The sequence below is a fragment of the Mugil cephalus genome, chromosome 13 (assembly GCF_022458985.1).
Source record: "Mugil cephalus isolate CIBA_MC_2020 chromosome 13, CIBA_Mcephalus_1.1, whole genome shotgun sequence".
NCBI lineage: Eukaryota > Metazoa > Chordata > Actinopteri > Mugiliformes > Mugilidae > Mugil > Mugil cephalus.
Window position 1 is genome coordinate 16,790,401 of NC_061782.1, and position 25,701 is coordinate 16,816,101.

Below are 25,701 nucleotides of genomic sequence, written 5' to 3' on the forward strand. Positions count from 1 at the left end.
TGTGGTGGTGGGGAGAAAAAAATTCCACGCGCAGCCCCTGCTCATGTTCCTTATCTTCTGCAGAGAAATGAGTAGGAGGCTTGAATAAACAAAATGAAGCTGAGGATTTCCTGGTATGCGTGTGTGTGTGTGTGTGTGTGTGTGTGTGTGTGTGTCCTACTGGACCTGTGTCCTTTCCACAGAGGCGTACAGGTCAGAAGGCGAGAACGTGTGGGGCCATATAAAAAAAAAAAGTGATATAAAAACAACGTTTTCAGGCATTTGCATGTACTACGACCAGTTTCTGATTCTCCCTCGTATAACGTACGTTGACTCAGCTACAAGACAAAAATACTTTTTTCCTCTTAAAGATTAATTAAACACATAAAACCGCTCAGACTTAGTAATATTAACATTTGTCAGCATATAGTTTTTTGCTAAATGCCCCACTTTATTCAAAACCTGACCATCTTTATTACAATTAAAATACAACTTGACTCGCCGATCAATTCGTTGTTCCTATAAAAAAGAAATATGAATAAAGAAATAAATATCTCTACTTTTCAGCCTTATCCAAGGATTTCAACACCAACTCTTCCGCAACTGATGGATTTTGCTTGGTCGCCATGGAAACAGCTCCTTTGTTGTTCCGACCTTGACGATGACAACCGACCCAACTCCATACTGCCGGAGCACGCACCGTAGATGACGGTTTGTACATATGTATTACGAAAATATGTTTATATCCGTCTTTTGCAACACGTTGGTTTATATGTCATTTGTTAAAAGGCAACAGTTTAGATCTTTGTTTGCACCCACACACTTCTTCTAAGGAAAAATGTGTGGGCTGTGCAGTCAGGCCGTGTAAATCTTGGTCATTTTTAGAAAACACTGATCTCAGTGTGGACAAGCCAAGTTCAACAGACACACAGTGAAAGCTAAACAGCTCTGAGTGCTTTCTCTTAAATATCTGAACTGCCTAATTGGAAAATAAAGTTAATCCACTCAATGTAAAAGTGCACTTCCAAACTCTGGCGGGTACACGTCGGGCCTACAAAAACACTTGCTCGAGTTTTGCATGACGTCCATCTTTCCTGGATGTTTTGTATTTCAACTGCATTCACCAGCGCAGCAGGGGCCGAGGAAGGGAGGAGATAAAACTGATTTCTTCAGTACCAAGTGGCGGCCAGTTGGCAGAAGGAGCAAACTTGTTATAGTATTTTAATCAGCGATAGAAAGTGAAAGTCAGGTTGAGGTCTGGAGCGGATGGGCCCTCTCAGGAGGGCTTAACTGCTTGGAAATTCAGACGTGAGCTGTACTATATCGCTCGATCTCTGGGTCGACCTCAAGTTCAGTGATAAAAACCTAAGCGGCACCATTATCCCGAACAAGAGCTGCACATTTCTTTTATATTGCATACAGAATATTGGCATTGCGAGTGTGACGCCAGCTGTTAAATTCCGAATCTTTGAAGTTGAAACAATAACTACCTGGACTTCTGACAGCTAGACGTACCCTCGAGAAGTAGGAGAAAGCCAAATGCTTGACAATCCAGTCACTGCAGTCTGGCCTTCTGCAGCTGTTACCAGTCATTAGGAAAAAATGTGATGAAACCGAATCTTCCCAAAAAAGTAAGTAAGTAGTAAAAAATATCCTGCTCTCTGTGTTCATAATTTAATAGGAGTTTCCATTTGGCGTAATATATTCTGTTTTGACTGGATCTTGCCTTTGTATTTGCCCGAGGGAGTACAGTGTGTGAGAAAGATCAATATTTTGTCTCATTTAGGTCCATCTTTACCCTCCCTTATTGACGTGCTCCTTCTATGATGAACAATGGGGTTTTGATAAAGCAATTTGCCTACACAAGTGGAACAGTTTCCAGTGCGAGAGATGGAAAGCTCAAAGTGGCAAAACAATGAAATGAGACCTAATGAGCTGATAGGAATTCTGATTTAGAGTCAGCCTTCAGGACCAATCTTGGCTGAGGGGAAATATTTGAACAACTTCCCAGTCAGGGGTTTTGTTCAAGACAGTCCGGAAATGGCATGCCAGTGTTTGAGCGATGCCTTCGATAAATCCCTGGCAGGCGACGCTGTTCAGGCTCGTCTGCTCCGTCTTTTCCCTTCACTATTTTGACTTTATGTGTGCTAATCTTTGCGCGCCTGCCAATGCAGACACGTTGATGTGATTACAAGACCACTGGCACGCGAGTCAGGCCATGGATAAAAACAGATTTTCCAAGGAAACGGCTTGTGATTCAACCAAGAGTAAAATGAGGGGGATTCCACCCGCAGCTGACATAACTGCACTTCCCTAAGAGGAGGCTGTCAACTAGTCGTGTACAAGTGGGCTTTCAGTATCAGATCGTTCTACTGTCTGGTATCTGTTTAGACCGTCTGGGTATTGATGTCCTCCCCGGTCAAAACAAACCAGGGCAAAAAAAAAAATCTGTCATCAACTTGGGGAAACCTCACTGTCAGTGTCTGTTTAATATTCTTCTCACCTCTCTTGTTCCCAAATACTGCGGCTTTACCAGATGTGTTGCCTCACTGGTCTGATGCATTCAAAGGTCAGCTGTACTAATAACACAGAAGAGGACAGAGTGCCGTTAATTACTGTCTGTCTCAAAGTCAAAGACCACGGTGCTGGAAGAGAGCTCGTCCTCCGTTGCACGCGCACACACATTCATACACACAACTAGTGCAGGATCATTAGGGGACATTATCTTGCAACGGCTGCTGAGGGAACTAATGGCATTCTCATGAAATCTGCTGCGGCTGATCTGGAAAAGAGAAACAAGAGTCTGTCTTCCTCTCGGAGAAAAAAAAAAAAGATTCAGCACAGCGTAGCTTCTCAAGCTGAGGCCTCTGTTTATGAACTGAGATCTGAATGTCTCTGAAGTGGATGGTAAACACTCAGCCCGCAAGGTGAGCTGATTTGGCACATAGACCTAAGACAGGGTGGAGGCAGTGTGCAGAAAAGAAGATTTCATCTTTAATGAGCCGTGCTTCCCTTCACCAAGCTCCAGTAACAATTATAAAAAAAGAGAAAACTTTCTTACCTTGTCAAATACTTCTACGATCCTTTCAAGAAAGAATCAGTGGCACAGGAATATTGCAGGTTTGAGTTGTGTGCTTGTGGTGTAATTTGGTACAATACACAACGCATGTGTATGTGAGTCTCCAAGTGCATTTTTTTGCATGTGTTTTTTCATACGGTAGAATGAGAAGTCAAATTTATATAGAGATATATAGCTCTAATTTTTGTGAACCGCTGTGTTGTGGTGCAAAGCTGATGCACGGTTTGAGAAATAAAAAGTCATTTCACATACCATAAAGTCTGATTACCTGAGAAGTATACCAATAGTAATATAAATGCGTAACATTGCGAAAGCAAGAAGCAACCTCCAGGGAGAAAATACTGAGATAACATGGAAAAGTCTAAAGTTGTCACTTCTATTTACCTCCGTGTTAAAATGTTAGTACAGAAAACAGTTCTGGTCTCAATAGCTAATTCCCACATTCATTATACAGCTGGCGAATATTTATATAACTCAATAATTTAATTTATATCAAATTACACATAGTCTAGGGCATGGCTGCTTAAATTGACTGGTGGGTGGCTTCACAGGTTGCTAGATGTCTGTCCAGCTGTCATTTTCCTGCCTCAGCACAGCTCCATTTTTGAATAAGTCTGGAGTTACGGGCAGTCGGCCAAGGCCAAGACGGAAACAGCTGCAGCCAGTGCACCAAGATTCAAGTATAACCCAAAGGTACACACCTAAAAGCAAAGGAGGGCAAGGGCATGATTTCTAGGTCAAAAGACTGGATTAGGATGTTGAACTAATGTGCACGTGTTAAATGTATGGAACAACATGATCGGGTATGTTTGCATCGCTCATATAGTTGCTGTATATTAGCTCCAGCTCTGGTCTCTACCAGCTCCTATAGATGGGTTATCAAACTCAGTTCACACACAACACAAGCAGGCCGGGCCAGTAACATAATAAAATATTTAACTTCTAAAAAACAACAACTCAAAATGTTTCACTTTGTTTCAGTGAAAAGAAGAACAAGGACATTATGTCAATGTTTATATGTAAACAAGAATTTTTTTTTTTTTTTTTACAAAATGTGATATGAACAACCTGAAATTTCCTAAGAAAAGTAAGTGTGATTGCTGCCATCTGTTGTTTAGCTCCGGTCTCAGTGTTGTGGTTTGTCAGCAATTCTCACTGAGAGAGTGTAGCACTTAGTGGACAAATTAAGAACAGCAGTTTATTTCACTGAAAATCTGTAGTTAATATGTAATGTTCACACTTCAGAGTCAGTCTGGACAATAAGCTGGACTGATTTTGGCTGACTGTATATTTGACACCCCCGTTCTGTAGTATCTGGCTTCATCAGTGCTTATTGATAAACTGTGATTTCCATCTAGCCGCTAACTGAGTCTGTCATTTGCTACTGAGCAGTTGTGTGGATCTTGCTGTGGGGGAAAAAAAATTGTGCCGTGTGAAAGGTGAGAGTGAACCAGAGCGAACACTGAACTGAAAACTAATTATAAAGCAGAGTTTCTAAACTATCATGGCAGTCTATTTGTTAGTTTGGGTATTTTGCTTAGGAACATAGGAGCCTACACTGCTGTGCCAAGATAGTGCGTTTGACTGTAACAACCAACACCGATCACATACGATCCATTCAAAACTGATCTAAATTGATTCTCTGACTGCAGGAGAACTAATTGCTGAACTCCATTCATACCGGCAGCTTGTGCATCTCCAGGAGATGTGAATAAATCACAATCAATTTAACAGGAATTATCAGCAATTAGACTTTCACTCTCATGCATATGGATGTTCCCGGAGGGGGAGAGAGTTTATTCAAATGGGACTTTATCTTCCTATAGCAGCGTCAGTTTTCCAGGGCAAGCTCTTTCACTTGTCAGAAATGAGCCATCTTACCTCTTTAAAGTTGCAACCAGTGGGAGCTCTAAAGATGAACACCGCGGCAGCCCCGAACATTTCTCTCGTTCTTTTTTTTTTTTTTTTCAGTTTATGCCTGCAAGAAACAGATGTCATAGCGAATGGCGAGGGAGCCGGCTCTTGACAAGAGAATTAATTTCCTTCCTGTAAAGAGGAGGAACTGCGTCAATGACTTGTGTGATGTAACTGAAAGGATTTAATTTATCACGATAGTTTCTTCTGGGCTGATAAAACTGAATATGGGATTTTTGCATACATCTTTTATTAACATAATGCCAATGCTGTTGCAGCGGAGTCCAATAATATTTTCATGCATATAAAACACACAAACTTTAAGCAATCCTTGACTCGATTCTTAATCTGTGATTCTGCATCAATGCTGACACACTCTAAGGGATTTTACACCAAAGAAGAGCAGATTTGGTTCTCATCCATGAAGTCTTTTTGAGCCAAAATGAGTTGTTTTGGAACCTAAATGTTGGCTCCCAATCTGAGCCAATGGGAATTATGGCATCTGTGTCATTATGAACATCTGCTGAACCTCGAAGCCTCTATTCCGAAAAGCTGAAGAGTTGGCAAAGGCCGGGTTCAACCACCTCCCAGACTGGAGTGTGGAACTGATTCTGTGGTTAAAATGCATTAGTTCACTACAAGTTAATTGTGTTTTGTTGGTTCCTGGACAGAATTGGTACGTGAATTGGAACTGAACTGGTTATCTGTTGGACATGAATCCCTGAATCCCTGACAGATAGTGGAACGTCATCAGCAACTGGGAAACTGGTGTGCCATTGAAGAAGAAATTCCAACTTATAAACAGTTGTTTTTCCTTCCGAGATTTTCCTCAGTGTCTTGAGTAATGTTGAAAGCAGAACACACCCACAACTTAGAAAAGGACTAACTGGAATATGTGCTCAGGTTTTTATACATGTGTGGACCTGCCGTTCAGTTTCATTTTTATTCAGCTTGTGGTTTTATTACTAGGCCCACTGACTCCTACACATGATGGCATGACAACTCCCGAAGAAAAAAAAAATTACCCATCAGTTTCAAAGAACACCATGACCTGATTTAACTGTGTCAGACTTAATCACCTGTCATGTGCTGTTCACGAGCAGTTAGATGCAGATTACAAAACCATGAACCTCCTGGATTGCACAACATTTCAGCATTTGTCAATTCCGCTGTAGGAATTAGTAATTATTTGTTCATCTTTGTTCCGGCATGGACTAAGAATAGCATTTAAAAAATAATGATAATAACATTAAAATGGATTAAATATGGAGTATCTGTGAAGGTGCTCAGTCATCCAGGTCATGGTAATGCAAAAGGCGTTGAATAAAGGCAACTGGACTTGCCTTTGTTCAGCACCTTTTGGATAAACGTGGAGTACTAACATGCATTCAGGGAGTCTGGTGTGTCCATGCACAAATCACTGTGATACAGGCAAACTAAATCCAGTGGACCATTTAGGGTAAATGGTGAGAAATGAGAAATGTAAACACTAGAGACGATGCTGCTGCTCTAATAAAGGTTGTTTCTAACAGTGAATCAACATGTGTCCCGTTAGTGAATCTTGATTCTCTAAATAAGGAGAACTTTTAGTGCACGTGGGTGAGGGATTTGTTTGTTTGTTACCCAGCATCCACGGATTTGCTCTTAAAGCGGCGTAGTATTTATATCATAAAACCAATCACTCATATTTCGAGGCTGAAGTGTTGACAAGATCTCGGACCCGCTGCTGTTTTTTTTCGTGCGCTTCTCCACATGCGCGCCTCCCCTTTCTCCTCCTCTCCTCGTAGCGCGCAGGAGAGCTCAGTCAAAAAGCGTCGCCGGCGTTTGTCAACATGATCACCGCTCACACTGAGGATACAGCGTCTTTACCTCTCTCGACGTCTCACGCTGACACTTGTCAAATCGGTTTGGTCGTCTTAACTCGCGATGGTCGTGAGCATTCGCGCAGCCGACGCTTGGAATAAGGCGACTCGACTCCAGCGTGAGTGTCTTTGTTCCAGTAACTACAGAAAGAGTCGAGATAAAAAAAGAAATAGAAAAAAAGGATTTTGACGTTTCAACGCGAGTAGTTCGAGATTTATAACGTAGTTTAAATATTCTTTACACCGATACTAAAACGTGTTGCACGTTTTTCTTTATTTCTTATCATTTCTAAAAAATGTGATGCTGTCTGTTTGAAAGTAGAGTAGCGGTGTCCACGATTTGACAGCTTCCTTTGACAGCAGCGGCTACAAAAGACGAAGATATACTTGAAACGTTTAAATGTCCAAAAAAAAAAAAAAAAAAAAGCTAAGCTTGGCGTGAGTAACGATGAATGTCCTCCTGGTTAAATCATATAGCTCACTGGACAGCTGCAAAATGTCTCTAGGGGGTCGTAGACTCTGGGTTTATACCATAAACTGAATAACAAACAAGACTGTGGTATGAATCAAAGATAAACTGCAAACATTTGTATACATGGTCCCGAAGTCCTGTGCTTATCTTGTAATTCTTCTTATTCTTGTTTATTGTAAAATAACAAACCGGATTGTTCTCTGTCAACATCTGACTGAGAGATTTGCCTGCCAGACTCATTCCATTGTGCCTTACATTTCCCCCCCTCCTGTATCTTAGCAAACAGGCCGTGAAGTGACTTGTGCATTCTTATTCCAGGTCATCGCTGGGCTTCGCTCTGAAGTCCGGAGTGAGATCTGTTGATGTGTGAGATGTTTCTGCTTGACATTTCCTTCATTTTCCTTGCGGTCTATTAAAAGAGCTGCAGCTGGGAGCAGAGGTCCTGACAGGTCGGCAGATGACCTTTGGGCAAAATGTCCTGAGTCTCAGTGCAGCTTCTAAATCCCTGAATTTGTGTTTAATTGATGATTTTGGGGAGAAAGAGAAGTAGGTACAAGTGAATAAATATGAAATAGATGTGGTGTTGATTTTTAAATGGCAGCACCTCTCCACAACCCCCAGCTAAATCATACTACCCCTGCAGTGGGTCTGGTCTGGCAGGCAGGACGGTTTTAGGTTGCCCCCTGAACAAATGTCTGGAGCTGCTGAGATGTCAAAGCCATGCTTCTTTTGGCAAGGGCCAGTGTTCGAAGGCTTAGGTAATGCTGCAAGTATGAGAGGGGAGAGGGAGAGCGAGTCGGTTTGTACCATATCAGATTGTTTAGAGTGGACTCTGGGGGTCCACCACAAATGGAAGAAAATGATTCTGTAACAGAGCATTAGGAATGTGGGAGGACGCCTTGATACTGAAGGGTTTTGGCAGCGTCGCAGAGCGTCTATTTCGAGAGTTGATAGCTTTTAACCTGAGATGACAACGAGGCTTCGTATTGCAAGATGCGATCTGTCTCATTTTTGACATGAGAACTCTTTTAGAAAGGATAAGCCAGTGCAGTCGGACATTAATCTTTATCTTTTTTTTCCTTTTTTTTATTCTGCTCTCGCTGTTGAGTACTTTTCCTGATGTATGAAGTTATTCACTGGGAGTTTTCTTTGTTTTTCATTTCCATCCATCGTGTGTTTTGAATATCACTGCACCAGGAGGATCTTTACTTTGCTGCAGTTCATTTTAAAAAGTATTTTGCTTTGTCTCTCCTTTGAAATCATCATGTTTGGCTGAGTTTCTTTGTATCACAGCAAAGTTATACAGATTTACAAGCTGGAAAAACACTCAAGTTGATCTCTTCTGATAAAAATGCTTTATTTTAAAGTTGCATAATTTAGGATTCTACCTCCAAATTGCTAAAGCAAAATATATAAATAAATAATGATAATAAATCCTGTTGCCTGGAATCTGGTTTATGAGTCACCAGCCTGAACAAATATCTTCTGCAGTGTATTATAATGAGGCAACAGGCAGCACTCATAATGAAACAGGAGTCATGCAACATAATAGTCTAAAGCCTTTAAAATGTGATGTTTATCACAAGCATTAACTTTGTATTTATTAGATACTGAGTATAATGGTAGTGTGAACAACTGTTGGCTCCATAATGAAAACCCGACTTGTACAATCAAGCTGCTGCGTGTCTTGTAGGTGCACTTTGTGCAAACAGGGGTTACGGTATGTCTTCTAACACAATCAAAAAAAATTTGAACAGCACTGACAGTTTCTGTCTCCAAGTGTTTTCCTCATCAGCAAACGGTGAGGTTTTAACTCAAGAAGAGACATGTACCAAGGCTTGCTTGGTTTGCTAACCAAGGCCGCAGCAGAACTTCTTCTTTACTGCTCAGTTATGAAGCTGATCAGTCGGTATGAAGCAGCAACAAAGCTGGCAAACATTATACAGTGTAATAATACAAGTTAATTACAGAGATTTGTGAAAAACTAAGACAGAGACATGAACTGAAACCACAAAGAAAATGATGTTTCGGATTTGTTTTGCCTAAGCCCCCAGTAACTAGTCCAAAAAGGAACTGAGGCACATTATCACATTTAGCTCATGATCTAATACAAAATAAATGAGAACGTTTTTAATATCTGCATAACCAGATCACTTTAACATTGGATTTGGAGAACTGGCATTGACACAAAGAATGGAAATCAATGGTGACATAGTGATAGATCTCTATAGTTTAGCTGACTGTGTAAGAAAAGTAAGGGCGACAGAAGGAGAAATGAAAATCTGTTCGGTTGGACAGAGCAGTGAAACTGAAGCTTAAATGTTTCCTGATGAAGGAGGGTGAAAAATACACTGCAGTCTAGTCTCTGTTAACAATTAGACGCTATGAATGTATGAGCGGCAGGTGCCAATGTGTCACAATAAAACTGTTGAAACGGTTAAAGACTGCAGTGGATATGATAATGTAGTTGCATGAAACAGGAAACAAGCAGCAGACTCCGACTAACTTTTTTGGCAGCTCATCACTAAGCGGCAACCTCCTTCCTATGTGCAACCTGTGGCTTTGTGATGTCATCTCACTTCCTCCTGCTTTGATTACTTCAGTCACTGCGAACTTTGTCACTTAAACAAAGACATGACTGATGGTGTCTCACATGACTGCAAGGGCTTGCTTAACAATAAGTGGTATAAATATCCATCTTAACAAGCCTCTTGTATGAATGGCAAGTTTCTGAGAGGGGAACTCTCTTTGGGAAGAGGATGAGTCCAACATAGATGCTATAATATGAACACTCTATGGGCACCAATAAATAAAAACCTAATTTGTTTGTTTCAGGCCACCATCTTGAGACAGAGTTTTCCTTTCAATTTCTCTAAACGCATCCATTTAGTCGAAGAGCTGAGATTGTTTATTATACTATGCACTGAGGAATTAATGCTCACATTCAATGTGTGCTAACTATTATTCTCAACTCAGAGAACTAAAAGGTGCTTTAGATAACATGGTACATATTTACAGTCGGTTTATTTACAGCCTGAATTGAACACTTGTCAGAGGCTGATACTTGGCAATCCATTTAGTTTGATCACGTCCTTCTATCCAGAAATTGAAAAATAAGTTTTAATAGATTGGAATTACCCTAGCTTTACTGTGTGTCCGCCTTATGTCACCATAACTTATTAAACAGTAGGTAAAGTTTCAGATGTTCTCTACCTGCTATAAATATCACATTGGTTTTAAATTTCCACCAAAGCAATCCATGCATTGCTATAAGAAAATCATATGCAAGCAGAAATAAACACTGACATGCACATGTACAAAGTTTATCTGAGACCACATCTGCCCTCCAGATGTCATGGTGGACAAGCGTGTTGATATTTGTGGCGCTTCTTTTTAGCACGTGTCGGCTTTGTTTAGACTGCACTGTCGCTTCAATAGCCTTGTTATTCAACCGATTAAGGAGTCGGATTCCAGCGAAGTCAACACCAGTGTTCAGTGATAGAAAATCGGCCGATGGGTCTTTTATTTCGGTGGGAATTTATAAGGAAATGGAGGAATAGTCCAGCCTGATGAGGTAGATTAAGCCTGTTTCCTGAGATATTTGTATTCTCCGGGCGCTTTTAGATTTCCTGCAAAGATTTCAACCATAATCTGGCCGTGTAGAGGACCTCCGACAAGAAGGAAACCCGATATCCAAGCGCCTCTCAGCAGAAAACTTGAAATTACTTTGACTTTTGATTTCTTTTTCATCCACAGAAAGAAAGTTTGATTATTACCTCAGTTTGCTATCCCATCCATCTTTGTTTGCCTTTCCCATCAACAGGGAGGCTGTCTTATTTCCTTTTGTGGCATCAGGTTTTTCTTGTGCCTCCCATTTCCCAGTGCTGGGATTCAGCCAAGTCCCAGTCACAGAGTGTACTGTATAAGGTCAAGCTGTGCTTACACAGTTATAAACATGATGACATGATTAAAACATGTTTCAGGGAGGCGAAAACATGTGTGTGCACTGTGCTCACTCTTGGATCTCCTCTCCTAAATTATTTTGCGGTCACAGTGGATCCTCTTATAATGTGGACGCAAAACAGAGTAATACATCTGCACACAACGTGTAGCATGTTTGTCTGTGGAGCAGCTCTGTAGGGATGCTGATTATCGTCTACCGTTTAGTCGGTATCTTTGCCGCACAGGACGGATTCTGTCTGGAGTCAGTTTTATCACTGAAGGTATATAGGTGGGGAAAATGAGAAGGTACAAGGAGGCAGCGTCTTAATGAGCATGCCTCTGTGTATATAAGTTCCTAAAGTGTGCCTGCTGTAAATATGCGCAGGGTTTTATACTCCTTTGCAGTGATATAACCTCCACCCAATATAAGGCTCTGATCACATCTTCAGTGAACAAAATCAAGCAGATGCATAAAACCTCGTCGCATATATGAAATGTCATAAATGCAATCAAGTTTTCATATCACCACATTTTCTGCTGAGAAGGAATCTGGTACAGGATTGCAGTTTCACTGTAATTGCTCATTTTTATCAGCAGATCAATTCCGTAGGCTCAGTTCCGCACGTTTGACACACAGCTGTGGAGTCTGTACAGCTGGAGCTGATTAAAAATAATGAGGTTCATCATTTGTCCATGTTGCAGGCACATGGTACTAATACGATGGTCCCGTGTCGTTGCGGAGCGTGTTGTTATTATTAAGAATAAACTGTTTCGCTGTAGTATTTCTCGACTCCAAACAGAGGGTAGAGAAGTAAAGACACCATTCTGTGAAATATTTTCAACAAAATACGTCTGAGCAGAAATGTTAGAAGTTTTCCTTTTCACTGGACCCTCTCTCACTGGATTGAGCACGTCTTTTGCTTGGCACCATCAGGATCAACATTTGAATCAGTGAAATTAGATTAACACACTGTCCATCAAGATGTGTAGTTCATAAGGAGTTCTGTCCAAACAAAATCTTTGGATCAAGTTTCTGTATGAAAAGGCTGAACACAGATGACAATAAATGGTCAAGAAGTTAGATGTATCCATACAGTATGACAGAAGACACTCAATACGACATCAAGCGTAATTTCTAAATGTGTTTGTTTGTTGGGTTATAATGTATAAATCACAGTTATGGTCTGACGGTACAGTCTGAATGTATGGAAGCGTAAGAGGTATGTGATTTAGATGTCTGTCAATCAGATGTTAAAGACTCTTGGGTTTTAATTAATCTCAGTAAATAGCAGCTCTGACTTCTTTATGGGTGGCATTGGATTGAAAAGCCATGGGCAAGTAAACCCCAGTGTTACCAGCTCAGTCAGAATATATTTAGCTTCATGGAAATCTGCACATTAGTTTGTGGGATATCTTGGGGCCAGAGGAATACATAAAAAAAAGTTATTCCTTTGAGTACTTACTTGTGTTTGTCTTTCTTTCATGGCAAACTGCCCATTAAATTTCTTTTCTAAAACATTGAGAAACAGATAGGTCCAGAGCTGTAAACGTTCTCATTAATTCTCAGGGGCCCATGAATATCCAAGCCAACTGTAAATCTAGCCAGCAGGTGCTGTAACATGTTGACTTGGTCCAAAGTGTAGGGAGGACTAAACAACTGTTTGAAGGATATCCCCATTCCTCTACACTGGTATTTGTTAAGATTAAACTGAGATGCACATGGTGGATGATCCACGTGATGATTTGTGGATTTTTGGCTGTAATGAGCCCATTGGGCGGCAATGTTGATCTGTTAGCTGGCAATATAAAATGAGATATTATAATATAGGGAAGCTTCCAGCTTTTTATTGAAATGTGCACAAAATATTGGTTTATAGTTGAAGCTGAAGGTGTATTTACTTTCGCAGATGTGTTAATTGTAAAATGCCGGCATGCTATCATGCTATGCTTTGAGTAGGTTAGCATGCACTTAGCTAGAAATACCAGTATGCTTAACCTCCTGCTACTGGGAGCAGCTTACAGGTGGTCCCCAAATGTGCCAGTACAGCCAAGTTGGAGAGCTTACATAAACAGGCCTCCACTCAAACCTTTCTTTGCTTCACATTATAAGCATCCATCTGTGTTCCATTCTCATTTACTTTGAAACAGTAACATATGGTTGTAGCTTTGCAGTAAACCTAGGAATGTTACCTTTACTATGAGACAAATAAATACACAAATAAACCCCATTTTTATTTTTTTTTATTTTGTGCAGGACTCTGAGAAAGAGGGGTATGGTTTTGTTGTTTTAGAAAGCTGTTAACATCATTGCAGCTCAAGTCTCATAATAGACATGATAAAATGAAATGTATAGCGGCCAACAAATTAACAAGATTACTGGTTTTATACAGGATTAGTTCTTACCTTTCCCTAAAAACATCTTATTCCATCCCCTTTTTCCTTCTAACAAATCCAGTTGAGTTCTGAATAAATGTGCAGGATTCTGCAAAGCGCAGACAGCCTGAAATATTGGTGTTGTTATGTTATGCACAGCCCTGTGACTGTAAGATTTAGATAATCCGATAAAATCACAACACACAAGCAATGTAACACTACAAACAAGATGGGCCACATCCCACTCTGGCTTTGATACCAGACCTTCCTGACATTCTGTGCACTTAGGTCAACAAAGGACAACAAAGGAATCTAATGCAATGATGAATGCAGCTTTTTGTTTTGAGTCATCAGAATTTCATGGTGGGGTTTCACCTCAGTCAATCCCACCTGCTGTTTGCTTCCTGGCACGGATCGATTTTGATGGTCTAAAGTCTAAGGCTGTCTTTCCCGCTCATTCTCACTGTCTTTTTCTCATCTCTGCTGCTTCACTCCTCCACTCTGCACTTCACCCTTGACTCTCACTGTCCTCTTTATGTTCTGTCTCATTTCCAAATCTCTCTCTTCTCTCTTACGCTGAAAGTTTGGTGAATAATAGATTAATATATGCAAGGAACAGATAACGATTACCTGGATTTGCAGAATTAAACATGTGCAGAGGCATGACAGAAATGAGACTAAAGAACTGTAGAATTCATTAATGTGATAAAAACAGATAAAAGGATAGAAAGGGTGTTAACACGACTGTCTCATAAAAAAGCAGGAATTAAGATTAGCATTAAAAACAGCACCACCCACTTTTAACTTGAGCAACTCGCTACTGTAAATGTCAGATTTGCATTTGGAGTTGTAAAACACATCTAGAAGGATTAAAAAAAAAAAAAAAAACAAGTTATAAATTAGCAACTCCCTTCTCCAGCATGCATTCCTCATAAATCTGCATGGGCTCCTATTATGAAATCTGTCTGTGTGAGAGCTTTATTTGAGACATTAGAGGACCTTTGTGCATGCATTCATCAACTGTGTACTGACACAGACTGTGCTTGCATAAGCCACACTTCAAAATGGATGAGTGAAAGGGTATTAGAGAATAAAAGGAGATGGCTAGAACAGGTTTCCATGTACAGAGGTCGCAATGCTTTTTGGCAATAAATAATGATCGAAGCAGGAGACAAGATCAGTCCACATAATGCAACTTTCTAGTGTTGTTTATCATGCTGAAATGAAACTTCTGAGCTTGAGATTATGAGATGTTAAGTCGTGTACACAAAATGTTTGGCGCTCAAGTGGTAGCGTTAGCCGTTAGTCATGGGAATGTGGCTACTACGCAACTGTTGGCATCTAGAAGCCATGGAGGCTAGCATTTTAGCAGGCTAATAACCAGGTAATAATGGAGTAAACAGTAAGACAAGACATCAAAGGATGAGGCTGTTGGGAATTTAAACTTTTACCTAAGTTGTATTTTAACATTTTGAAGGAAACACCAAGGAAACAAATTAGCATCCATATCCACTATTACTGGAGGTGTCATCAAACATCTCAAGAGTGGCTTTTCCTATGGAAATCTCTCAGGAATGTGGTAAACGTGTCTCCATTTCTTGATATCCCCACTTTGTAACACAAACACTCACTAGTGATGAGAAGTCTCTCATAGCGCGTCCCATTGAATTTGATACCAATAACGGATACAGTAGAATAAAGGGGAGGCTTAAGCTGCAGTTATGATAGAAACCCGCCATTAGCTTTTTTATGTGGCTGCACTATGTGTGCATAGCGATCAAATAATTCTTGTGGAATTATTTTCATGGTTTAATTACTCACATGGAACAAGATCAAGAAATGAGGATGAGGCGCCTTTCATCATACTCCTTTTATGCACCTTTAAGTGTCTGAGCATGGAGACACCGGGTCACAATAAGCTACTGCAACTGCTTTTAAAGAGGCCCCATTGTACAGTAAGAAAAATAAAGTGTCAACTGTCATTTGCCAGATCTGGTGCAGGATTTTATTTCTCGGTCCAGTGAGATTGTTAAATTTTGCAAACTCTGCAACAAAAGAAATACTTCAGTTGCTGTGGAAGGCTTAGGGTGTGAGGAATTCATTAGCACTATTATTGAAATACTAATGCCGACTTTCTTATTATTCATGGGGCGAGAAAAGAAAACACTTGCACTTGCCCCACTGCATCTTCACCTGTATCAATACCTAACTTTGTTCTCTCTGTGAAAAACCTTGATCTTGAAAGAACATTGCCAGGTTAAGAAAACAAAGCTCTCAGTGGGCTTTTCCCTCACAGAGAATAACTGTGTGTTTTTAGCTTTGAATTACAGAGTAACTATTATTTTGACCTTGGAAGTATTTTAGTAGAGCTTGCCCCTGCATGCGCTGTATAGCCGTCATCGTAACGCAAGGGATCTCCATATAGCAGACCACACACCGCTGCAGCTGTGGAGGTGACCCCTTTAACAGAAGCAACTTTAGTTTGAAAAATTCACATGCTGATGCTTTTGGTGTTGTGGGAAATAACTGAAATACTTCAAAGAAAAGTCCACTAGGTGAAATGCTACATGCAGTATTTTAACAAGTGTTTCTGTTTTACAGGAGGTCTCGTTGAGGACTGAGGAACGCGTGAGAAATGGAGACAAAGGATGTCCTGCAGATTATTCGTTCTTCTTGATGAACCCTACAGTTTTCTTTAGGGAATAATTTCCTGGCCACTGTTCCTACATGACTACTACACCTCTATGTCAACATGTCACTATCAGACTGCAAATATGGGAGCAACCTCCAAAGGGATCACAATTACAGCCTCCACAGCTTGCCTATGGCTGAAAACTATGGGAAAAGGTCTGTCAGGACGTTGTTGGACTTCAGGCACACAAACGTGACAGAAAATCTGGACGTAAAGCACTTCCCCCTGTTCTTTTTAAACAACCTACGGAGCTTCTCAAAGCTCAAAGTGGTTGGGTTTCTCCTCGGCCTGACGCTCGTGTTCCTCATCATGGCCTCCTATGTCCTGATGTGGGACAAGAAAAGACTTCTGCTCACTCCCTCACCCTACCAGCTCAGACCCGCGCTCATCCCAACCAGCACGGCAGCTGCCGACGTTCCCTTTAAAAAGAATTTAATAGACATGAATCTGCTGGTGAACATCATCAGCTCCAAACAGTACAAACCCAGGAAGGTGCCTGACGAAAAGGACATCAGTAAAACAGATCCTCGTGTAAGTCTGTGTGTATAAGCTCTGACTCATCACTGCCGTACATTAGCAGACCAAAAAAAAAAAACGCTATCACGAGTCCAGACCACAGTGCTTTGTCAAACATACGCCAGTAGCTAATAATTCAGTCTAGACCTGAAAATGTGAAAGTGACAAACTTGTTCTACTCTACTGTTGACTGATGAATAACAACCAGCATACAATCAACTCTGCAGTAAATGCTTATTTGGTGGAGCTCATAATAGCTACTCTGGATGTTATTGAGGGCTTGTAACTATGTGCTAATACGTTTCTGCTGGGTTTAACATATGTTCTCATCCTACATTTCCACCTCACAACGCAAAACTTTGATCGTCTCCAGTTTTAGTAGTTAGGTTGTAAATTAACAAATACAGAGATCATTAAGTTGAATTAGTGTTATTTGTCCGAAATATTTTTTTCCAAAAACTTGTGCAGACCAAATTTGTGATGATGAATCATTTACAAAGCTGCAACTACCTGTTAAGTGGCCCTACATTATGGAAATTTTATACTTTTTATGTCATAAGAACCTGTAACCTGACACCCATGCATGTAATGTAGGCCTCACTATATTATAACATTTGTTTTTTTGTTTTTTTTTTAATTTCGAACCTATTTTCATTTTGTTCCCGTCCGCAGTTGTTCTCAGCGATTCCTCAACATTTCTTGCCCAGCATCAAGAGCCCCTGCTGGTACGAGGAGTTCTCAGGTGGAATCAGCACTGATCCGTACAGGAGGAACCGCTTCACGCTGCGCTCAAAGAGCTTCAAAACCATGTGCGAACGTCTCAGGACCACCTTTGTCCACCACTTACACAAAAGAGATGGCAAACACTTCCGTCTGCGCTGCTTGCCGTACTTCTACATCATCGGCCAACCAAAGTGCGGCACAACAGACTTGTTTCACCGACTGCTGCTGCACCCGGAGGTGAAATTCAACACCATGAAGGAGCCGCACTGGTGGACCAGAAAACGCTTTGGTGAGTCGTCAAGACGTGATTATCATAAGTTATATAGTCCAGATGATGAATATAACATTTGACTGATAAATGAATGCAGACAGAGGGCAAACAGTAGGCACCACATACAAAGTTGTAACCCAGCTCTGATCTGAGGTCTGAGATTTGTGTTATCAACATTGTAAGCTACTTGGCCTCATTGTGAACATTTCAGGAAATGTGCTTTCTTGCTTCCTTGCACAGAGGTTGATGACAGACTCGATAGCTGATGTTGACTTGTAGAAAGTGACTTCCTGAATACAAGTGGTTACTGTGAGGTTGCTAAGCAACAAGCTGATGCTACAGGAAGTCATTTGTTCGTGGCCATGAAATGATCCACTGTAACTTGTTGCATTTGTTGCATGCATCTTTTTTTTGTGGTTGGTTATCTGTGGGCAGAGCAAGGCTACATTATTCCATCAGCTTCTAGTCCAAGCTGCAAGACAGATAGTGGTGCCATTTTAATAATAACCCTTCCGCAAAAAAGTCAAAAAGATTTTTTCCAAAAATGAAACAGGACCTTACACCCAAATGAATAATCCCTCAATAAATCTCAGCACTACTATCATTAGAGTAAAGCCTTGACATTATTGTTGTTTTAAGAGGATTAGTTCATTTTTTTTTTAAATGCAGCCAGTTAACTCAATCCCCATTTCAATTCAACAACATGTCCTCAACATGTTTTTTCATGAGGGGAATAAAACAGCTCCCCCTCTAATTCTGGATTTTTGAAAACTATGACACCCAAGAACACTTTATGTCTTAAGAACCAGCGATGCTTTAAAAACACCAAAAACCTCTGATGATAAAAATACAAATGAATACAAATAAAAACTATGTATAATATAACTATACATATATTTTTTGAAATTAATACCTAATAGGTCTGGAATTATTTTATTTGCTGCAACATGTTCTTGTTCAGTAATTTCTCTGCCACATTCCACCTGAACATCGTGTTATTTTTTTTATTTTTATTTTTTCCCTCTGGTTGTGATTTACTTACCCCAGTTCAGGATCAAAATGTATAACAATGAACCCTGGCAGCAGTGTGAAAAAAAAAAACAAAAAACGTCTCCAAGTTGGAAATCAAACTCACACTGCTGAGTACAGCATGAGACCTTCTGCAGCTGCTTCACAATTAAAGGCCACATGAATTCTCCTCCCTGGAGAGCTTTTACTGGGAGTCTCCTGTAGGAAGTGAGTGTAATAACAGTGTATGTAAAGTACTGCAATACCTCCAGTTGCTAATACATAATAAATACACTTTTGTTTATGAGAAATAATGTATGCAATGTTTGACTTTGTGTATGCAACTACTGTGATAAATGATGATTTCAAATATGTCAAATATAGTTCATTGGATGCATGTTATGGCAGAGCGGAGTCTACAAATGAGAATATAATGAGTGCTATTTTGCCTTGCAGGTTATATCCGTTTCAAAGATGGCTTCCAGGAAAGTTTCCCAGTGGACGATTACCTGGATCTGTTTGACTTGGCAGCCCGCAACATCCAAGAAGGTATCAGTGGAAATTCATCTGGAGACCATCGCGCACTCCGGCTCATAACAGGTGAACACATGTGAAAGTGTTTGTGTCCGTGGGTGGGGGTGATTTGGTATTGTTAGCGTTCATTGTGCATCAGATTGAGGAATCTCTCGTCTTTACAGTTTTCCCTTCTGAATGACTTTGAACGTCCAAACTGCTGGATCCTGACCATGATTTAAATTATAGGCCTCTTTTGTTCCCTCCACTTCTATAGTAAGGCCTCGCTCATTTTCAGTGGGTTTCTCACAAGTGGCTTTCACCTCAGAACCACTACAGTGCTCATGTGAAGGGCCAGAGGGAAATACCTCTGACATTATTTCAGATCTTTTGTGGTCGAAAGCGGGCGGCCCAGTGTCTTTAGCAGTGTACACAGAAACTGAAACGCCTCTGGGCAACGTCACAACCACCTTTATTCATTCATTATTCATTCTGTTTTATGTGGTTTTACAGTATTTCATTGACTGAAAACTTTGCTTGACTGCAAGAAGCAGCAGAGAAGAAATATGAACAAACAAAAGAAATTAAGAAAGGTTACTTTCAAGAAGAGAAGAAGTTATGTAGTAAGATAGATTTTGCAGAGCCTTTTCCAGGAAGAAGAAAAAAAACTTTTAGACTATTTTGTAGAAATACTGACTGTCAAGTGAAGTAAAACACATTTGAATCTTGGCACTCACTGTGTGTTTTTAAAAACATAAAAACTTCAAATGTTTGTAAATTTCCTCACGCACAAATATGAGCCGTGATGGAAAGTGTTTGCGACACCTCTTGCATATTTGGCCCCGAATTCAGCTCGTTTGCCCTGCTGCATTTTAAACGAACTGTTGTTACCCAAGGTGATACTCAGACTGTCAGTGTCTTGACAGGGGAAGCCAGCGCATCCACTATGTGGGACAACCAAGCCTGGAGCTATATCCACAGAGACAGGGAGGAGACAGAGCCCCCATTCCTGGCTCAGGACTTCATCCACGCAGTCCAGCCCGAGGCCAAAATCATCATCATGCTCCGAGACCCAGTCGAGAGGTGCAAAACAAACCCATCCATCCACACCTCTGGCATCCACACCTCTGGTTGTATGGCAACAGATGTGATTTCCATGATTAAATATTTCAGTCTTAGTTGCTTCTAAAGCACTTTCCTGCCATTTATAGTTGAAAAAATCCTATTGCACTGCAGCAAAATGTAATTTTCTTCGTCCAACTGGCTGAAAAAACTGTGTTTGTGTTCCCAGGCTGTACTCTGACTACTTGTACTTTAAAATGGCCAACAAGTCAGCGGAGGACTTCCATCAGAAGGTGATAGAGTCTGTTCAGTTATTTCAGTCCTGCCTCTGTGAGAGGTCGCTGCGCTCTTGCGTCTACAACACCAGCCTCTACAACATCATGCCGGTAAGTTGAAAAGCTGAAAATTTATCCGTATTACAGCTGCTAGATTTGAACTTTAGGAATGTCTTCCTCTCTTCTAAGATACTATAAATAGATGTCCCTGCACTGAAGTTATCCCCACTCTTTAGCCAAGTTTTGAGTTATGGCAGTCGGTCACTCTTAATCACAACACGTAGGTGACAGCTGTCATCTTGGCAGATTTACTACAGTAAAAGCAGCAATCAGCTCAGTCTCAGAAAAGAAACAAACATCCTCTGAAATGTGAAAAACAAAACCTTAGAGGCTTTGTTTTTGTTTAAATGACTTGCTGTTATGGATGAGATGAAGATGAGTGTCTGTGGAAGTTTGTGCATGAGGGCACCGTGTACTTTCAGTACTGTGGCGCCCTCTAGAGGAGTCATGATGCATGCATCAGTTCATGGACACAAGAAGCCACTAAACTCCCATTACTTTTATATTTAGTAAGTACAGGTATGGCCCATTTGAAATATGTACTCTTTAGCTTTATACTGAATATGTCAAACAGTTTTATTGTGTTTGGTGTCAGATGCTGTAATTTCTTTGACACATACGGTGTTTTTCTGTTTCAAAATCAAGAGCCAAGTCTACATAATAATAATAATAATAATAATAATAATAATTAATAATAACACATTATTATTTAAGGTTCTGCTTTGGATTTATAGCTGAAGAATGAGGCTGGATAGTTTACCGACTAGCAGCAAATCCGACGACAAAGACCAAAACCAACAATGAGCTTTTAACATCTGTGACACAAACAAATAATGATACTAAAACTATTTTATACAGGATAAATCATTTTCTAAATAAGCTCCTTACACCAATCAGCCAGGTTGCCAGTCTATGACAGGACTATGACAGACTGGTTCTCTGATACCCATTTTCACCTTAACAAAACAAAATGTCACATAGTCTACTAGTGTGGCTCAGTGTACTGTGCATTCAACACACTGTGGACATGATGCAGGTGTACTTCCCAGTGGCATAAGCTCAGCTTTTGATACACACACACACACCTCTGTCTCTTTTTTTCTTCCACAAATCTGTCTGGAGATGAAAGATTTGTCATGTTTTCAATTACCCCCTATAGGTGAGACTAAATCTGGGCTTGTACATTGTCTTCCTGCTGGACTGGCTGACAGTTTTCCACAAGGACCAGGTTCTTGTTCTTCGACTCGAGGACTACGCGACCAACCTCAGAGGGACAATCAAGAAGGTTTTTGATTTTCTAACTGTTGGTACGTATCCGAATTAAAATTTATATATGAGAAAAGAGGTGTCTAGCTGTATATTTATCTGGTTTATTCTGCATTATCCCACCTGTGTTGCAGGTCCCCTGTCAGAGCAGGTGGAGGCAGCAGTGACCAAGCGGCCCATGTCTAACACTCGGCGGGCGGCGGACAGGAATCTCGGTCCTATGCTTCCGGCCACCAGACACCTCCTCAGCGAATTTCACAAGCCCTTCAACCAAAAACTGGCCACTGTATTAGACAACAAGGCCTTCCTCTGGACTAACTCCTGAGGGAGCGCCTGAAATGTGGACAGATGTAAATGAACAACGAGAGCAAGCGGCTGAAGCAGAATGCCAAAAGAAATGAATCTACAATAAATGAACTCATACACAGATTATTCATTTTGAATCATTAGATGGAGCTCTGAATAATTTTGTGAGTCTTGCTGGTAATATTTATTTGGTTTTGAAAGAATGTTAGTGAATCATAAAGTCAAGGTGAGAATAAAATAAACAGATTTTTTTATTATTATTATTGTTATCATTATTTTATTTTGATCTGCCTGGTGATTAAAATGCATTTTGTGGCTGCAGTCATTTCAGATACTGGGGATAAAAGTTAAGTGTTCATGAGATTGAAAGAATCCCATTTTTTATTTATTTTTTGATAAATTCCCATGAATATGAGCAATATTAGAGTAAAAGTCCTTAAATATTGTCTGTGGAGAACATCCATCAAGTTCCGGGGAAATCCACGCTGGGATATTTTAGTACTGGCAGTTAAAGTAAACTTTAAGTTTAAACTTCAGTCAGGACAAATCCACTCTGCAAATGTCGGTGGGAAACAGGATATAGTTTCTCAAATATGGCACTTTTGCCTTTTTTAAATATACTGCATATGGGTTGAACGGTCGGACTAAACATTCAGCTTAAAGACGGGTCTGGGAGACTTTAAGTTTGGCTTGGTTTCACTATTTAATGATTATTTAATCAAAAACTATAGATGGGTGGCACAGAGGGGGTGTGGTGGTTAGCACTGATGTCTCACAGCAAGAGGCTCGTTCTCCCTGTGTCTGCGTGGGTTGTCTTTGTGGATACTCCGGCTTCTAAGGAGGTCGTCCAAAGACATGCTTGTTCGTTTGGTTTGTGGTGCATGTGAGTATGAATAGTTGTCTGTGTCAGGTGTGAAACCTGCCATAGACTGGTGACTTGTCCAGGCTGTACTCCGCCTCCCCCCCAGTGACAGCTGGGATAGGCTCACAAAGCTCCAGAGGACAAGTGGTTACAGAAAATGGTGATGATAATGACATGGGCCAAGGAATTAGAATTGATGGTGTTAGAATTCTATATCAGTTTTTATGGCACACTTACAACACTTAGACAATTAAATGCTTAAAGGTATTTGAGAGGAAATAAAAAGAGAAAGGTGATGGTAAGTAGTTTAAACATACAGAAATGGCAATGTAGAGTATTGAGGTGTTTGAGTTGTAGCTCATAATATGTTCGAGTTCAGGTATTTATCACAAGAGGGCATTAAAATACAGAGAGAAGCTTCAGAGAGATTCAAACACACAGTAGCCCACGACTGTTACAGTATCTCATATGATACTGGCCATAATGTAAGAAACACAAGTTGTAATTCTCTTTAACAGACTTGGAAGTGTCACAGCACATATGTAAATGTAGTATGGTGCCGCAAACAAAAAGCAGAGAGAGGGACTGTAGAAGGCAGCCAAATGTCCCAGACAATGTTCAGTTTTCAGTTTATATACAGCTGTGTGCAGAAACACATCTTTATGATTCCACAAAGGTATCCACAGACACTGCTGGCCTTCACACGAGGATCCTGAAATGACATGGATGTTTAACGAACAAATTTTCCACTCTCTAATTTATTAACAGAATAAAAGATGCTTTCACTCCAAAACTATAAATTCGCTGACTTCGTGTTCGTGTGTTATTCCATCAAAGTGTTTCTATATTTAACTGAATGACTCTTACGTTCTTCTGGACCGTTAATTTAATTGAGAACTGTTAAATACAGGGGTTTTTATTCTATTTCAGTAGAGGAGTCGCTGTGAAGATTTAGAAGTATTTAGCTTCATCCTGTGATCCGTCAGGGGAAATCTACTCTGTGTAATGAACTGCCTTCACATTCCTAATCTTTAAGGACTAATTTGCTTTCACTCTAAAAATAATTACTGTCTCATTTTGTTGCACTAAGTGCCTTCGGAGCTTTGCTTCCACAAACTGCTGCTTCACGGAAGAGCTGCTCATGCAAACACTTTTCTGTAGCCTGTCATTTTAGGAGATTACAACTCGTAACCGACTGTCACTCGATGGGTTGGACTGTTACAAATCAGATGCCATTCAGACTGCGGGTGACATTTGACCCCTGCCATCATCAAAGTGTAATCACAGAGGAAAGACAATCAAAGATCAGAGACTTGTGAGGGTTTTTTTTAAGGGAATTACCATGGTTAGCTCTTTGATTACTACAATGTTTGCTGGTCTCCTCCTGGATGATGACAGTCTGGTTCCATAAGTGCTGTTGCTGATGACGTTTCAGAGAGAGACGTCAGGTATGGCTGAGCCCTCCACATGTGATACTGATGGTAATCCTCTCCAGGAGGCTGAAAAGACCGATAAGGCATCTTCTGACGCTCTTCCGCTTGTCAAGGACGTGTGACTGAGCACGCGGCGATGTGCGCGCATGGTGTGTGCGAGTGTATTTGAGGAGAAGAAACGATGTGAGAGTGGACTGGAAAACCGTTACTCGTGTAACTCCTCTTTGCACCCATTTTCACTGGTTGAGCTCATTCGCACCTGCGAGCTGACAAGAAAAAACATAATCCTCATCATCAGTGTGACTGAACAGTTTCAATACAGCAGGATCGTACCAAGTGTCTTGCCCAAGAGCACACAACAGTTAGAATTTGACTAGTTTTTACTTCCAATTTAGGAAAATAAGCACAAATAAAACTAATGCTAAAATGTGCTTTTTATCTGTACTGACTGAATAGTTAATATTAAAACACACAGCAACCTGCACGTAAATGCTAAAATATATTTAAACTACTGGAACAGTAGGTGATGAATACCTGTTATTTTCTACTCAAGGTTGATTTACACGTGTGCTTTCCTGCTTGGTTTTGTTTGGCACATTCGCACAGTCCATCTCTGATGACCGGGGGTAATTCAGCCAGCTGGGGAAGATAAAAGGAGTCGAAACTTTGAAGCGTCCTCAGCTCACTGATTAGGGAATCAATTGAGAACGCTATGAATAAAGATCATTAGCGTGAACGTCAACCGCAGAGGCTCAAAGCAACTGAGGAGTACAGAGGCATAATGGATGGGAAGGCAGTGAAACGTTAAGTAACAAATCAAGTCATCTGTTAACAGCAAAAAAAAAAACATATAATAAATAAATAAATAAAATTAAAGACGGGTTGTAAGTACATATGAAGCAATTGATCCGTTAAGATGTCATCGTGTGTCAGGTGACTTTCAGGTGCTGCCAAACAGACAGAACCAGAGCCAGAAGTGACAGCTGGACACTATTTGTGAATAAAATGTGGTAGGAAAACTTCATCTGTGTTTAACAACTATTTGAGAAGCTAAACCGGATAAAAAAAAGGCTCCAGTCAACAGGAGAAAAGT

General features: G+C 40.5%; 1 protein-coding gene across 2 annotated transcripts; it reads left to right on the forward strand.

Annotated features, from left to right (window-relative positions):
- Positions 1–671: 671 nt before the first annotated feature.
- LOC125019352 (carbohydrate sulfotransferase 15-like) lies at positions 672–22,573 on the forward strand. 2 transcript variants are annotated; one of them, XM_047604104.1, is made up of 8 exons: positions 672–690; positions 16,223–16,844; positions 17,502–17,841; positions 19,288–19,431; positions 20,271–20,427; positions 20,636–20,792; positions 21,901–22,048; positions 22,142–22,573. In XM_047604104.1, the coding sequence occupies exons 2-8, from the start codon at positions 16,374–16,376 to the stop codon at positions 22,330–22,332; spliced, it is 1,608 nt and encodes a 535-aa protein (XP_047460060.1). In that variant the 5' UTR covers positions 672–690; positions 16,223–16,373; the 3' UTR covers positions 22,333–22,573. The 2 variants fall into 2 exon arrangements, with proteins under 2 accessions (XP_047460060.1, XP_047460059.1); XM_047604103.1 differs by lacking the exon at positions 672–690 and adding an exon at positions 6,759–6,953.
- Positions 22,574–25,701: the final 3,128 nt, after the last annotated feature.